At 52.6% G+C, this 16,432-nt stretch overlaps 2 protein-coding genes and 1 long non-coding RNA gene across 8 annotated transcripts in view; 1 reads left to right on the top strand and 2 right to left on the bottom strand.

The window, feature by feature from the left end:
* MEIS1 (Meis homeobox 1) overlaps positions 1-16,432 on the bottom strand; it is a 165,081-nt gene that overhangs the window by 13,665 nt on the left and 134,984 nt on the right. For 4 of the 6 annotated variants that reach the window (XM_077915670.1, XM_077915662.1, XM_077915671.1 and 1 more), the window contains one exon: positions 15,650-16,432. This exon is cut by the window's right edge and continues 769 nt beyond it. The exons of 1 other annotated variant lie outside the window; for it this stretch is intronic. The gene's annotated coding sequence lies outside the window, so the exon portion shown is untranslated. Of the gene's footprint in view, positions 1-12,694; positions 13,068-15,649 lie in introns of those variants that run through there. One more of the 6 variants, XM_077915666.1, reaches the window with a different exon arrangement.
* Positions 1,787-7,627, bottom strand: LOC144324297 (uncharacterized). Its single transcript, XR_013389823.1, has 2 exons — positions 7,483-7,627; positions 1,787-3,168 (listed from the first exon to the last, which is right to left on the bottom strand). It is a non-coding gene; the product is annotated as an uncharacterized LOC144324297 (long non-coding RNA).
* On the top strand, positions 11,236-12,467 carry LOC144324296 (uncharacterized). The gene is made up of 2 exons (XM_077915661.1): positions 11,236-11,407; positions 11,684-12,467. Exons 1-2 carry the CDS (start codon positions 11,361-11,363, stop codon positions 11,994-11,996), a joined length of 360 nt encoding a protein of 119 aa, XP_077771787.1. The 5' UTR covers positions 11,236-11,360; the 3' UTR covers positions 11,997-12,467.

The raw sequence follows: 16,432 nt of genomic DNA, 5'->3' as shown, positions 1-16,432 counted from the left end.
GCTATTCCTATTTTGTGGGAGTGGGGAAAAGTCTCAGAGTTAGCCCTCCAAGCGTGGAAGTGGCCCCCGGAATGTCTCCGTGGAGTTGGTGAACAATTTCTAGCACGTTCCCGAAGATGACTGCATCGGTGTCCTCACTAGTTCTGTGGCTGAATGAGATCCTGGTCTAAGCGAACCCAAGGTGGCCAAGGGGGCTTCCTCGCCAGCCCCCTAATCTGAACTCCCATGGCCTCGGGGCCATGACGCTCGCCCACAAGTGGAGCTGCTACAGGTGCCACCAGTTATTTCACGTCCTCAACGTGACAGTTTCCAACTCGCGGCCGCCTACACCTCCTCCTGGCCCTCTGCTGCGGCCGCACTGGCCAGCTCGGCATTCCCTACATGAGCCCCTTGGTCCCCCAGCTCAGGCCCGTGCCTGGGGCATCCCTCCCCTCCTTCCACAGCCCCAAACCAACCAACCAACCGCCAAATGAACAATAACACTCTTCATTTGGAAGAAGAGAATAAGAGCATGTGCACATCACGTGGGCCTGGAAACTATGGCGCCCCTGGAACTGGGAGCTTCGAAGCTGGCACCTGCTCTGCGCTGCAGGATGGGGACCCCGATCTTGTGTTCCCTGGGTCCCTGTCGGCTGGTCCCTTGCTGGCTTCGGCCACAAGCGGTACTGCTGACAGTAGAGAGACAGGACCCCCAAGTTCTCTCTCCTGTAGCTCCTCCGTAGCCGCAGCCCCGCTGGGCTCGCCCGGCCTGGTTATTCCTTCTACCGAGTAACCCCAGGCCTCTGGCAGCTGCGCCCTCGTCCTTCCAGTTAACATGGGACCAAAGCTCCTTGTGACGGCTCAGTGTTTGGTCCCTTATTGCCACCTGGCTACCTTTGCAGCCTCTGTGTCCCGTGTAGCCAATCCCCCCGCACTAGACTCTCCCTCGTGTGCGCTCACAGTGGCTTCCGTTCCTTGGCCTAACTCAGATGTGAAAACACGTCCTGATCTACCTCGCCTCACCCTGGCCTGTCACAAAGGCTTCTGGGGGCTCCCTCTCCCCAGGTTGTGGGTGTGACTTTGCTCCCACAGCACCCGTGCATACTGCCAGGGGTTGGGATTGTGACTTTCTTATCCACCCCACCCTTCAATGAGCCTTTGAGGGCAGAGACAATGTCCTGTTAATCCCGGTGACCCCCGTGTCCCGCTCACTGCTCAGGGCACATTAGGTGCTCAAGAGTTTATAACACACACACACACACACACACACAATCTTTTTTCATTCTTAAAAAGGATTCAGCGTAATATGCTAGGAATCTATAAAGAAGTAAGGCAAGAGCCTGAGCAGAATAATACGGAATTTAAACGAAAACTAGCGTATCTGTGGATTCGTTTTCTTCCACTAAAGGGGAAGGTTCCAGCCGTTGGGCTCCGCTCTTCTCTTCGCGCAGTTTCCAGCCTCCTGGATCGCTGTCCATGATTAGCGGACAAGTCACCTTTCATTTCTGTGAAGCCACTTAATCGAAAGATGTATTAATTGCTCTCGGCTAATTCTTTGGAACGACGAGGGACCGTCATTTTACTCCTGGTGGCCAGATGGGGAAAATCAAAGCAAAACATCTCAGAATTCTTAGAGGCCCGTAGAGACTTGAGGACAGAGAAATATCTCTTAGGAGTCAGGACTCCTCTGGAAAGAACTCTGGAGCTCTTGGAGAGGCGGACTTTATCCCGACAGCCCATAGAATGTACCGCAGTGCCTTGGCGTGCTGTGCTCTGCGGAGTGATTCACGAGGCAGAAATATATATATACATATTTTTTAATTTATTCATGATAGACATAGAGAGAGAGAGGCAGAGACACAGGAGGAGGGAGAAGCAGGCTCCATGCAGGGACCCCAACATGGGACTCAATCCCGGGACTCCAGGATCACGCCCTGGGCCAAAGGCAGGTGCTAAACTGCTGAGCCACCCAGGGATCCCGTAAGGCAGAAATATATTAATGTCACTTAGTGATTGGGAAAAAGATCCGACGAAGATAAAGCGCATCATGCTCGAGTGATGGAGTCAGGACAACTACACGGAGTGCCGAGAAGTCCGGCCACTGCGTCAGCACCCCCCGCCACCTGCACCCCAACACCCCTTTCCAACGTGTGCATAGGTCGGGGACGACAGCATTTCTCTCTCTGGGTGGTATCGGCATGGACATCTTGAACTCAACACACCATGAAATCTCTGACCATTAAGCTTTAACATAGAGTCAGGGCAGCACCCCTTAATAGGGAAATATTTTTACTGCAAAGAAACCCTCAAAGAGGCCTCTAGTCACCTCCTGAAGCCTGTGGAGGGATGTGCAAAGAGATGTCATTCGCCCTTGATCAGAATAGCGTGTTTCATGTTACAGAATGTGCCTGGAGCCGCCTTCGGGCTCTGGGTGCGAATCACGGGTGGTGGCCGTCTTGGCGAGGTCCGGCCCAGGTGTGGTGTGAGATGCCACAGGTGCCACTGCAACAGAGTCACCACTGTCTTCCCGGAACGAGCTCATTTTCAATAGCTGAGTGTCCTGAAGGGAGTCCAAGGGCACCCGGCCTCCGGAAGGTCAGTCACTGCGGCGTTAGTGGCGTTGGGTTACTCCTCACGGGTTGCTGCGGGGCTCTGGGTCTTTAACAATGTGAGTCCAGTGGAATAAGGGCAGTGGACATTGAGTCAGACACGGTGACACGACGACACATCTAAACTGCCCCGGCTTACACAAATGCCACAAATTCGACGCCGACCTTGAGTCGAATGCCATTCCCGGCCAACTCCACCCCGGGCTTGCTTTGGAGACGTTTTCCTTAAAACAAGTAGCTAGGACTTCGGTATTTTCTTTGTAAGACCCTTAGAGCCAATTCCCACTTTTTTTTTTTTTTTTTTTTTTTTTGTGGTGAGGGGAATGGATCTTGAACCAGCTCATGTTCCCAGGTTTTTTGTTTTTGTTTTTGTTTTTTTTTATGTTCCCAGTTTTTGTAGGTAACTTCCAGAACACGTCTCTTACTTCAAACAAGCTCCTACAGCCCTTTACTCGGATCCTCACATTTCTATCTCGATGCGATTCTCCAAAGATATTTCCTTCTAACACGAAAATTCTATTAATTTCTAACTCCTTCATGTGACAACCAAACATGCTCATTTCCAAAGGAAAAAAAAAATCTGGATGGAAAACAATATGTTAAAATAGCACATTGCTGCGTGTATAAACAATATGTCTATTAAACTAAAGTGTCATATAGTTTGCTGAAATTTACAGAATAATTCATCACTTCCTTATAAAGCCTTACTTTTTCCCTTAATGAACACTGTTTTATTTTGGGCAGACCGTGTTATTTAAAAATGACAAACATGGGTTGAACTAGAGAAATAATGTTTGTTTGAATTTAATGCATTTGAAAAGATTTTTTTGAAGTAGTCTCTTCATTTTAATCTAAGGGTGAATAAGTAAGTACATCTCTCTGTTGCAAAATCAGGGAAATGCAAGCACTTAACATTCCTTGGCATTAATTCTTATTGTCCAGGCATCAAAAGTTGATTAAAATACTAAAATTATTTAAGTTTTTAAACTTTCCATATGGAATCCTAAAAGGGCGTATTTTTTTTTCCTGCCAGACATATTGAGATGAATCAAGCTGAATGATTTTAAAAATTAACTTTTTAAAACTTGATAGTTACAGATGTTTTAATCTTTGGAAGCCATTACATGTTCATTTTCCTTTCAGCATTAATTACACATAATGACCTCTACCTATCATATACTTTGGAAGAAAACTACATTTGCTTACATTTTCCACTGCTTTTAAAAATAAAAATAGCTTTCATTATTATCAAAAAGGACAGACTTTTTAATTGTTAAAATTTTGGTATTTTTGAAGACTTGTCTTTGGCTATTCTCACTGGAAAGTTCTATGGTGAATAAAACTGCTACATAAATTCCCCAAATAATAGCTTAATTACTTATAAACTCTGGAAACAATTAGTTTATCATCCTTTGAAGTGAGTGAGGCAACTTGCCAGGCTGAGAGCAAAACGCTTGTCACTTGTTCATGTAATGAGCTTAGTTTCTTTTTGTTATTTTAGATTATTTGGAAAAGGAAACTCAGTGGAATACACTTTAATGTTCAAAAGATTAAAAGTTGAATCATTCACTTCATAAATGGCCTCTGCAATAACACTTAATAAAGTACAGAAAGAAATATTGAAGGCTCTGAAGATTATAATTTATGTGCTTATGGAAATCATTGAAACAGATATTCTGGTTCAAAGATAAAGTTGTGCTCGAATGACACCAATATTGTAAAAGATTGACGAGGACTGTCCTCCTTCTCAGCCTCATCATATCATCCCTCCTACAAACCGCCGAATTACAGAAGCAGCCTCTTCTCTCCCTTCTCTCAGATCCCCCTTCCCTCCTGGCTCCCGCCCCAGCACCCGCACCCCGCTGCTGGCTCCGGGTCCCCAGCCCCGCACCCCTTTCCCTCTCGCCCCACCCGCCCCCTCCCGCTTGCTGGTTGCTCTCCTCCCGCCCAGTCCCCGTAAGGTGTAAAGTGTAAGGTGTAAGGTGTAAGGTGTAAGGTGTAAGGTGTGCTCTCTCCCCGGCAAACCCAGAGGAAGGGAAGTTCTGAACAGAAGTGGTGATTGTGGGGCTGCGACACTCTATGTCTGAAGGTCACCCCAAAAATGAGCTAGAAGGCAAGACACCCAGAAGAGGATGCTGACTTCATGTTGGGGGGGGGGGGGTTGGCCGGGCTGAATTGTGAGGTGCAGGGCGCAGGTGGGGGGAGAGAAGTCCCTGGGGGGGAGGAGGAGGAGGGGGAGGAGGAGGAGGTCGGCTTCTCAGAGGCGGGGTGACTGTTACTGCAGCCACCAGCAGCGGGTCACCAGAGCCAACACCTGAGGCCTCCGCCCGCCCCCTCCTGACCTTGGCGGCGGGCGAGCCAGGCCCGGGGTCACTCCATCCCTGACTGTGGCTCCGTCTGCCTGGCTCGAGGGAGGGAGAGAAACTGAGGCCAAGAAAGGCGGACAGGTCCCCAGGGGAGTCCGGGCTCCTTCTGGCTCCCCTTGGGGCCTGTCAACCCGACCCGACCGGGACGGCCAACTTGGGCACCATTTCGCAGGTTTCCAAACCACGTCAGCAGGCTTCCCAGGGCGGCCCCTCCTGGGAGTCCTACCTACAAACCCACCTCCCCTTTGTCGCCGCGCCCCTGGCCGCAGTCCCAGGGGGTCAACCTGCTTTGGGGAGGTGTCTGCGGGTTTCCCCCGGCCTCCCGCCCTCCCCAGACCCGTGTGTCCGGGAACCGGGAGCCGAGACAGGGCGGTCACTGCTGTCATCAGGGGACAGGGAGGGCCACCGGCAGGACAGCTGGGCGGGAAGGGGAGGCCGAGGGAGGAATCCCCGCTGCTCCTGGGGAAATTCATATTCCGTGTATGTTCCCCTCACACCTGAGATAAATCCCGCGGGGCCTACCCACAGAGCCCGCAGCACTTATTTATTTGCATGTCAGGCTCATAATGCGCTGGAAAGCAAGACGGATCCTCCAGGAGGGGAGGAGATGAGGCTCACCTTTCAGGCGCGCTCTCTTAAATAAAAAAGAATTGTCCAGCTGGGCGCCTGAGAATTTATCTTGAGTTTGTGGTCATTATCTCTATTATATAGCCCCGGCAATAAATAAATCGGGTAGTTACTACCCAACAATAAAACTGTAGTGTATGGGACACCTTACTATTACTTTCTTAATAATCTGCCGTTTCTTTCACTTTAAATCTTCCCCGTCTTGTCTTCGCACTTGTCTACAAGGATCTATCTTCACCCTCCAGGTACCAGACCGGCTCGGTTCATTTTTATATTTTGTGAACACAATAAGTTTTCCTGTCTAGACTTTCTGTTTTTCCTCCTATTTCTCCGGCTGCCTAATCCGCTTCAAGACAAAGGGTCGGGCCCGGATCAAACGTCTTCCCCGCGCCCCTCTGCGATCCGTTAGGCGCCCCGCGGCCCCGGGGACGAAGCCCCCCCCCGCCCAGGCCGCAGGTCTCTGTGGGGTCTCGGGGGTGGGGGGCGCCGACTCCCCCACGGGGTCCAGGGAAGGTGACCCCGCGCCCCCGCGCATCCCCGGTAACGAAGCCCCCCCCCAGGCCGCAGGTCCCCGTGGGGTCTCCGGGGATGGGGGCACCGAGTCCCCCACGGGGTCCACGGAAGGTGACCCCGGTGCCCCCGCGCATCCGCGGTAACGAAGGCCCCTCCTCCCCAGGCCGTAGGTCCCCGTGGGGCCTTGGGGATGGGGGGCGCTGACTCCCGCATGGGGTCCGGGGAAGGTGACCCCGGTGCCCCCCTGGGCATCCCCGGGTACGAAGGCCCCCCAGCTCCAGGCCGCAGGTCCCCGTGGGGTCTCAGGGTGGGGGGCGCTGACTCCCCCACGGGGTCCGGGGAAGGTGCCCCCCTGGGCATCCCCGGGTACGAAGGCCCCCCAGCTCCAGGCCGCAGGTCCCCGTGGAGTCTCAGGGTGGGGGGCACTGACTCCCCCACGGGGTTCGGGGAAGGTGCCCCCCGCGCCCCCGCGCATCCCCGGTAACGACGGCTCCCCCCAGGCCGCAGGTCCCCCTGGGGTCCGGGGAAGGTGTCCCCGGTGCCCCCGCGCATCCCCGGGAACGAAGGCCCCCCATCTCCAGGCCGCAGGTCCCCTGGGGTCTCGGGGGATGGGGGCGCCGACTCCCCCTCGGGTCCCGGGAAGGTGCCCCCGCGCCCCCGCGCCCCCGGCCAGCCCCCGGGTGCTCCCCAGCCCCCAGGGCGCCGCTGCGCGCACTGTCCGGCTCCGCGGCCTCCGGGCGCCGTCGCCCCACCGCCCGTGCGCCCCGCGGGGGTCTGGGGGCGCGGGGCCGCCCCTCGGCTCCTCCCGGCGCCCCCATCCCCGCCGGGGCACCGCGCGGCCCTTGGAGCCGCCCGCGAGGTCGGGCCGCGCTCGGCCGCTGAGACCCCGCGGAGGCGCCCCGGGGGCGTGGGGGTCCCTGCCCGCGCGCCCCGCCGGCCTCCCCCGCGCACCTGGGACCGGCTCCCGGCGGGCGGGGGGCGCTCGGGGAGGCGGCCCCGCGGGGAGGGGAGGGGAGGGGAGGGGAGGGGGGCAGCCTGCGTGCAGCCCCGCGGAGCCCGAGCCGCGCCTGGCTCCCGGAGCGCCGCGTCGGGGCCGGGGCCGGGGCCGGGGCCGGGGCGGGGGGGGGGGGGGTGCCGGGGGCGGGGGCCGGGGCCAAGGGGCAGGGTAGGCCGGGAGAGAAAACAAACAGCCCCGCGTCGCCTCCCTTTTGTCTTTCTACTGCTTGTGCCAAGAAACCTCCTGGAGCCACAGCGAGCCCCCGCCGGGCTCGGGGGCGACGGTGGGACTGGGACGCGGCCACCCTCGGGCCCCAATCGGGGGGGGGGGTGCAGAGGGACGGGGGGCCCGAGGCCGGCGGAGGATGCTGCAGGGACGATGAACTCCTCACCTTTCCTGCTCCCCAACCACGCGCCCCTTAGAGCATCCGCGCCGCCGAGCGCGCGTCTGCAGCTCGCCGTGCACTGCGCTGGGCTGGGATAAGGGCTTTTACGACTCGGAAACCGGCGGCTGGGAAAATATTCACGTTTGGGACAGAAAACATTTTTTATTTATACCTTTGACATTTAAAAGAGCAGAATTAATTTGTCCTGTCTACATTAGCATTGAGAGAAAGTTTCAGAAATCCACCCGGGGAGCGGGGGGGGGGGGGAGGAAGGGGGAGAGAAAAAAGGAGAGGAAAAAAAAAAAGAAGAAAGAAAGAAAAAGAAAAAGAAAGAAAAGAAAGAAAGAAAGGAGAAAGAAAGAAAGAAAGAAAGAAAGAAAGAAAGAAAGAAGAGAAAGAAAGAAAGAAAGAAAGAAGAGAAAGAAAGAAAGAAAGAAAGAAAGAAAGAAAGAAAGAAAGAAAGAAAGAAAGAAAGAAAGAAAGAAAGAAAGAAAAGCTAGGCTTGGTTTTTCTTATTTCAGATCTGTAATCAATCATGGAAATAGGAGGCAGCAAAATTGTAAAGATTCGATAGATTAAAATGCAAATGAAAGGTAGAAAAAGAAACATTAACATGGCGATCAAAGATTTAATAACCGTAAATCAGGTTGTTTTTTTTTTTCTGTTGCAGCTGCAGTTTGTGTGTGTGTTTATGTTTTAATCATGTTCGTTCCATAAATAAATAATTTCTGAAACGAGACTAATTTTTCATTATTTTAACCGTGGGCTATAACACTAAATATTAAAAATAGAAAACGTACACGGAGCCAGATCCCCAACCAAATAAGAGAAAGACTTGTGTTGATTGGTTAAAATCAAAGGGTTCCATTTGTGTGTTCTGAAAAAGGGTATTATGCTAAAAAATTCTATCTCGACTGACAAAGCCCAAAGTTTATTTTCCCTTTAATATTTTATGTTAACGACAAGATACCATTTATATTAAATATATGCGCCGCTGCATATCCATTTCACTTTGAGCACTTTCAAAGAACGAAAGTGCCAGAATATTTAAATAATACAAAACATATATTATTTCAAAGTGATTTGATAGAATTGCTGGAAAATAATACTTTTTAGAAGAACCCGCCTCCTAGGGAAAAATTAAGTGATACTTCGACACAGTCGAAACTTCTCTTAGTTTTATCAGTAAAGTTATTTTTCCAAATGGGAATATTTCAGCCCTTTGTTATCGTTAGCATTCGATTTAAGGTTTCGGGTCAAGGTGTCAAATTATAGGAACACACTCTGTTTTATTTAACTACTCATTTTCTCATTCGGTGAGAGCTTTTCATTTAGATCTTTTTATTTTAAAATGTTGATGTATATTGTGGATTTAAAATTATTTCTAAAACTTGAAAAATAAGCCCACAGACTCGGTCGGTCTTTTCTTCCCTTCCTTCTCTCCTTTTTCTTTTCTTTCTGTCATTTATTTTTTGGGGGGGAGGGGGGTGGGTAGTCATTAACATAAGGAAAATTCATCTTCAGAAGACTGGGAACTTCTCAGTCTTTCTGGTAATACCGCCTTGCAATGCTTAAAATAAGCTCTTTGCTTTACTTTGTCTTTGGAGGGGTTTTTCACCCTAATTTATGGACGTGATGAACTAGAATGATCTCCATTTCTCCTCTTTCCACAAATTAAAATGATAACCAAACCTGGGATACTTGTTTCCTTTCTAAAACCTTTAAGTTAACTGTGAGCTGAGTTGCTGTCCACTCCCTCCCAGCCACACAATCACGTTTTCACTGTGACGGTGCAATAATGCATTTAGTTTAAAATTACACTTGGACCTTTCCTCCTTTGTATTTTTTCATTTACTTCAGTGCAACAAGATGACTTGATTTTCATGGGATTACATGAACTCCATTCAGCGTTGCTGGGACATTTCTGCTCAACTAAATACTTCCCTTAATAGACAAATGAACTTCTTTTTATTTGCTGGAGTTTGTAGAGGGTTTTAGATACAGAACGTGCAACTGATTTAGTTATTGTTGTTGTGAGAATCGAACAGGCACAAAAGTCATTTATCTAAACCGAAGAGATATGAGTCTGTAAAAGCGAGCAGCGAGGGCAGAATCGTGGGGAATTATCTCAGTTTATAGCTCTTATTAATTAAACCGGATGTGGTTTTATTCTGATCTTTTAGTAGCGACCTTGTTAAATGCTCCCAGATACCTTTTACCCACTCACCCCCATTTTTTTTTCATTCCTTAGAGAACTTGGGTCCCTTGTTGTTGGGCGCTGCTTTTTTCTACACTATAGCACTAAGCAGTTGCAGTGTAAAATCGCGGGAGGCTACAGACGACCGCACCCCTCTCAGGAAAAAAAAAAAAAAAAAAAAAAGGAAAGAAAGAAAGTAAGAAAAGGGAAGCAACGCTTCTCCCATTCAGTTTCAGCATCTTGTTTCGTTGAAATGCAAGACAGGTACTTGATTTAGCATTTAAGCAAAAGGTTACACAAACCGCGTTTTAAAAAGTGTTGGGATGTCCGACAGGGTCAGCCCCAGATCAGATCATTTTTTGAATGCAGACCTAAAGATAATGAGTACTTGTTGTATTAAAGGGGACAAACAGTACTTTGGCTTCCTCTGACCCCAGAATGCACGGCTCGGTTTCATTGATCATCCTCCTTTATGAGATAATGCAATTACAAACATCAATAAGGGGCTGCAAGGGGAATCATTATGCGGTGACAGTGATAAATGACGGTGCAGAAATAGCATGCTTTTTCCCCCCTAACAATCCAGGAGCCCAGGGGCTCCGGGGGCTGAACACAGTCGCCAAGGAAACAGATGACATCCCAAACGGCACCAAAGGAAAAAAAATGAACAGTCTTTCTTTGCCTTTCACTCTTTTCCGTCTTCCAAAGAGTTAGTTTTGGCTCAAGCAGCAGCTGCCACACAGGCATTTCGTTATTTCAGACATTAAAGACGGGAGCGGGCGGTGGGAGTCTCCTTCTCCCCCATCCCCACCCCCAGTAGATAACACACAAAGCGGGCCCTTCACAGTTTAGGGACCACCTGAAAAGGCACCTCTGGAGAACGCGGTCGGGTGGGGTACGTGGGTCCGCACAGCCCTGGCCTTGTGTTTCCCCCGCTTCCACGACCGTCCGGGGGAAACTGAGTCTCCAGGACGAGCTGGCGCCTCGTGGGTCGGCCAGCGGGGACGCGGCGCGTGGCCCGCCTGCATCTCCCCGCGGTGCCAGACGCCGCTCGGAGCCAGAGTTGGGGGGCAGGGGGGGTGTCTGCAGGGGCGCTTGCAGCTTTGCTGGGTCTCCCGGAGGTGGCACCGCCCAGGGGCGCAGGGCTCTCCCCCCAGACGGAGGCATCTGGTTGTTTGAGGCCCCAGGGGGCCCCCCCTCCAGCAGGGCGCTTCCGGGGGGGCCTCGCCGAGCGCCCCCACCCACCCGTGTGCAGGTCTCTGGGTGAAGCAGGCGAGCGCGAGAAGGCGAAAGGTTACCCAGGCTGGAGTTGCAAGACCTGAGGCCGCGGGGCGTAGGGGTGCGTGGGGGGTGAGAGCCCGGGGCCCCTCGGTGGAGAAGGGGAGCGAGCCGCTTTGGGAGGAGGGAGGGGGCTGGGAGCGCAGAGGTGTGAGTAGGGGGGTGGGGGTGCCCGGGGCGCGCAGGACGTGGGGGAGGCGAGCGGGGCGAGCCCAGCCTCGGGGCCGCGGGAAGCAGGCGCGGGGCTCCTGACCCGCGGGGCAGGCGGGGCGCCGAGCGGGGGACCCCAGCGCCGCGCGCCTCCCCCCGGGCCCCCGCGCGCAGAGCCGGCTGCGCGGCCGCCGAGCAGGTGACTCGATTCGCCGCTGCCCGAATCGTCCCGGTCCCGGGACTCGTTTTCCGCCTGGAGATGGAGATGGTCGCTCGGGTGGTGCACGTACCGCCTCACGGGGAGAGGTGAGCGCGCCCGCGGGCGGGCCGGGTCGGGGCTCCCGGGGCCCCATCCAAGGCGGGCGGGCGGCGCGCGCACCCCCGTCTCCAGGGCTTCAGCGCCCGGCTCTCCCGCCGGGGCTGCGGGCGGAGGCGCGACCCTGGGGCGCGGCCCCAAGTGTCCTCCAGCCCCCCCGCCCCGCCAGGGACCCCCAGGGCGCCCGTTTTTAGGGCCAAAACTCTTCCAGATTCAAACGGTGGCGAACTGATTGCTCAATGTGTTGTTTGTTTTTCCTTTTTCAGCTCCGCCTTGGGAGAGAATGTTACGGACACGCTGGCGGGCGGATCCGGCCAGAAAGGGATCCCCCCGCCCCCCCTGCACCCCCCCTGCACCCCCCTTGCACCCCCTCCGCCTTCCGGCGGCTCCCTCACCTGGGAGGGGCTCCCCAGCCCCGTGCACAGCGCACCTGGCCACCCCGAGAGCTGCGGACCGCCTGACAGTCGGGCGCGCAGGGGGGGCGCGGGAGGGGGCAGGGGAGCGCGCGGGTGCGGGCCACGCGGTGCCACGCGGTGCCACGGCCCTCCCCCGCGTCCCGGCGCCCACCCGCGGGCTTGAGCCGACCCAGGTGTTCACCGCGTTCCCGCGGGCCGAGGGAGGGCCTGCCGGCATCCGCAAGGGCTCCAGGGCGTCCCCAGCAGCCCGTGCCCGGGTCCCCGCGCCCTCCGCGCCCCGGGGGCGCTCCGGGAGCGATGGCAGCGGGCAGCCCCGGGTCCCGCACGAAGGGGGCCCGGGTTGCCCACGACCGCGCCCGCGGAGCCCCGGCGGCCCCAGGACACTTGACTTTGCTGTCGCGCCGGGGAGGAGACAGCGCGCTCCCGGGGAGGGGGTGGGGGCGCCCCCAGGGGCCCGCGCTCCAATGGGAGAGCCGTGGTCAGGGGCACAGGGTCCGGGCCGGGGTCCCCGCGCCCGGGGAGGGGGGCGCACGGGGCGGCCCGCGGGGGTCGGTGCCCCGCCGGCCTGGGGCGCGCGAGCTCTCCCTTCTCGGGAGCGTCGGACCCGCCTAGGAGGTTTCCGGGGGCGGCGGGGCCGGAGGGGCGGGGAGGGGGGGCTCGGCCCGGGCCTGGCGCGCGCTCGGTCCCCGCGGCCCGGACCCCGCGCCCGAGCGCCGCGCGCGCCTCCCGCCGCCCTCCCCGGGGCGGAACTCGGCGGCCGGGCGCCCGGTGGGAAGACACCCGCTGCCTCCCGAGGAAACCCTAATACCATCCATACAGCTTTAATGCGTTTATAATTCGATAAGTGATTTCAATTTGAAATTGTTAGTAACTAATTTTATGGGTAATTTTTCCACATCAAATATTTAAGCATGAGATTAAGGGAGCCAGTTCCGACACAGGATAATAAGGGGGTTTCCCCCCACCCCCCGCGCCTCCGCCTCCGCCTCCCTCCGTTTCCTACCGAGTCGTTTTTCCAAATCCCCAAAAGATGGCAGTCGAAGCCGACGTTCCCGGGCTCCTGCGGCCCTGCGCGGGGAGGAGGGGGCGGGAGGGCGGGGGCGGAGGGGGAAGAAGGGAGAGCGCCGGGGAGAAGGCGAGGGAGAAGCTAGACGTTGCACCGACTTTTCCAAACTAATTCTTTCACGCGTTTCTAATGCGGGCAGAAAACAGTGGTGGATTTCCTGGAAATGTCCTGGCAGAAAAGAAAGCCAAAAAAAAAAAAAAAAAAAAAAAGTGCCTTGTGGCCTCCGAGCAGGGGATGGAGGAAAGTCAGCGCCCTCCCCCCCTCCCCTCCCCTCCCCACCCCACCCCACCCCAGCCCTCCACCCCCAGCCGCAGCCCCAGAGGGGAGACCCCGAGAGGGACGAACTGGCTTCTTTGTATTTTAACATTATATTCAAATACTGTGCAACCAAGCAACTTGTTTTCTGGAGGACAGGGCTCAGCAAATTGCTTAATGGGGAGAGAAGAGGTGGGGTGGGGAAAGGTGATGGGTGGGGGGCGGGCTGCCGGGGAGGGGGGAGGCTGGGGCCAGCGGCGGATGAATTGCAGACCAGTTGCCAAAACTTTTTTTTTTTTTTTTCCTGCTGCTGCTGCTGCGGCTGCCTTTGCTGCTGCCTTTGCTTTGAATGTGGGTAACTAGGAAACAGCAAGCCGTCTGAGAAGACGGAATTTCCAACGTGTAAAATGTTCTTAACGGAACCATTGAGCGAGTGCAATAAGGCGTGAGGGGGAACTAATCTTCCCATTTAAATGTTTGTGGCAATTTTATCTAAATGAATTTTAATGCTAAACGAGGGTAATTCCCCATTTGTAGCGCGTTTACTTCTCTTTCCTGTGCTTCTAAAGCAGTCGAACATCATGCAATGAACAATAACAATAAAAATACTGTCAAGACATATTATTCATTTCGAATGTGTTATAATTACAGCTGATTAAATATGATAGGGTAAAATATTTTTGATTTTTTTTAAAAATATTTAAATCCTGCCTTAAAAAAAAAAAAGTCTCACTCAACCAGCGGGCTTCCCCCCCCCCCATAAAATTATAATTTTTTTAAAAAAGCAGGTACAATTGCGTGCCCTTGTTTAGAGGAGGGCGTTTTGTTTTTGCCTTTTAAGAAACATCAGCAACACCCTCAGCACCTCTGTTCTTTCTTTCTTTCCGTAAGTGTCCTCAATAACGTCGGAGCTGGCTCCGAAATTTGCAGGAGGAAAAGCTAAGAAGGGAGCGGGGACGCCCAGGCCAGGGGAGAAAGGCCGGGAGCATAGTCAGGCCCTCACCAGGCCGCCACGCGGAGCGGGGAACGCAGGGGAAGGACGCAGGGCATCCTACTTTTTTTTTTTTTTTTTTTTTTTTTCTAGTTCATTGGACACTAAGGATCTCGAATCTTCATAGTCTCCATATTCCCCGATTCTCCCTCACTGGCGCCCTAGGTCTCCCCCGGCGCCCGCCTCTCCGCCCCCAGCCCCCCAGCCCCCGCCGCTTCCCATATCTCTCTCCTCCTCCTCCTCCTCCTCCTGCTCTCTCCTCCCCTTTCTTTCCCTCCCCCACCCGGGCCGGAGCATCCGTCAAGAATAAAGGCTGAAAATACCCTACTCACCCAGGCCTGGACTGGGGAGGAGGGGCAAAGGGACGGGTTAGTTTATAAAGTTTATTATGAATTTTTAAAGTAAATAAATGGTGGTTCACTGCTAGCAACCAGCCCCCCCAAGAGAGAATTATCTCACTTAAGACGGACTATTTACGTCGCCGAGGAACTGCCAGCGGGTCCGCAGGAGAAATTTAAACAATCCGGCCTAGGGGGTGGGGGTGGGGGTGGGGGTGGGGGTGGGGGTGGGGGTGGGGGCGGCCGAGGGTCCAGCTCCGTCCCGGGCCGCGCACCCACGTGTTTAGGGACAAGGCCCAATAAACAAAAGGTGAGAATGCGCGCCGCGCTCCAGCAGGTGAGTCAGTCAATCACACGTCACCTAGTAAACCCAACCCACAGCTGGTTTCTCTTTTCAAATAGAAAATAGAATTGTTCAGGGCGGGTTTATAGGGTGACATGGGCCGGAAAAGTCAGACTGGAGTTGAAGGCGCTCTCCTCTGACCCATCCTTTGTTTACAAAGCAATCACTCCTAAAAGGATGAATTTTTTTTTTTTAAACCGAGGATTTGCCTTAATTAAAATATTTGTATATTTCCCTTTAGCTTTGGGAAGCACGTTTTATAGCAGCAATTTTATTTAAATAAAATTATAAGCTAGTCCAGCTTAAACATGTTATTTTGTACCATTTAGCTGGCTGCCATGCAGAAATTCTGTACAGCTGTTCTGGAAAATTGGTTAATAACCAGTTTTATCCAATGAGAACATAGAGCATATTTATAAAAATTAGATTTTGAAGTCTGGTCTCTTCAATTCACAGAGTTAATTCCCTAATAAACATCTACTGCTCATCCTAGGTAACGTTCTCAGTAAAAGACTTACCTCTGTACTTAGGTTTGCCATTACGTGCAAGAATAATTTCATTGATATTAGGTGAGTAATTCTGTTGGATGCAATCTGAGTCTACAGTTAGTTTAGTACCCTCAGGCCTTAAATTTGCTGATATTAGGAGTTCATTAAGTCAGCTTAAAGAAATCAGTGACTATTATCAAATAATTTACTTTGTGGTTAAAATGTTCAAGTACAAATATGTCTTAGGGAGCTAAAATTAATTTTCCTATTTACTGCATTAATCATTAAAAATTTGGGGGGGCAGTAAACAAATTTTTCAAGCAGTGGAGTCAGCATGACAAAAATAATCTTGTTTTTATTTTAGATTCAGATTTCATTACTGCACTCAAACGTTACTACAACTGGGCTTGGCGTTATTATACAATCCAAACTGTTTTCGTCAGAAACGCTAAGACTCAGTGTGCAATGATTGTTATTAATAATTAGCTCCTTGGTTTCTTGATAGAAAAAGGCTATCAACAAGCATTTGTTTATCCACAACAAAAAGTATAATTAGCTTATCCCACTTAGTAAATCTTGTATGCATGCCAACTCATACCAAACTGCTACTTTTACAAAAAAAAAAAAATTGCAATAATACAGTTCATTTTTCCAGTCCTTTTTGCACAAAATTTATTTACAATGTCTACATAAATGCTCCAAGGTGGGACTATGGAAAAATACACACATGACCGATGCTTTGCTCAGAAATAAAGTCAACATATTAAAAATAAATCTTCAGTCTATGTTTTTGAGCTGCATAAAACAGGAAGTGATGTATAAGGTGGTGGTTGTTGCATGGGGACAATGATGCTTGATGTGACAATTAGGCTTCTAAACACACGGCCTTTCGGTTTCCATGCCTCCTCCTACCAGTCTCCTTAAGACACTGCCTGCAACAGCTGATTAATCATTGTTGATGACTGCAGTTTTTCCCATCCTTCCCGATTTACATCTGTTCAGGCCAATTCAAATATGGTGAGTAAATGAATTAGACATGCAAATTCAAGCCCCAGGCTAGAGAGAGGGAGAGAGAGAGGGAAAGAGAGAAAGAGAGAGAGAGAGAGAGAGAGAGAAGG

This window comes from Canis aureus, chromosome 11, assembly GCF_053574225.1.
Source record: "Canis aureus isolate CA01 chromosome 11, VMU_Caureus_v.1.0, whole genome shotgun sequence".
NCBI classification, from domain to species: domain Eukaryota; kingdom Metazoa; phylum Chordata; class Mammalia; order Carnivora; family Canidae; genus Canis; species Canis aureus.
This window is presented reverse-complemented; position numbering and strand designations above follow the sequence as displayed.

Bases quoted from the DNA above. Each gene is read 5' to 3' on its own strand.
- LOC144324296 (XM_077915661.1), top strand. From the start codon at position 11,361: ATGGAGATGGTCGCTCGGGTGGTGCACGTACCGCCTCACGGGGAGAG. The intron at 11,408-11,683 runs GTGAGCGCGCCC...TTCCTTTTTCAG, and splicing joins GTACCGCCTCACGGGGAGAG to CTCCGCCTTGGGAGAGAATG.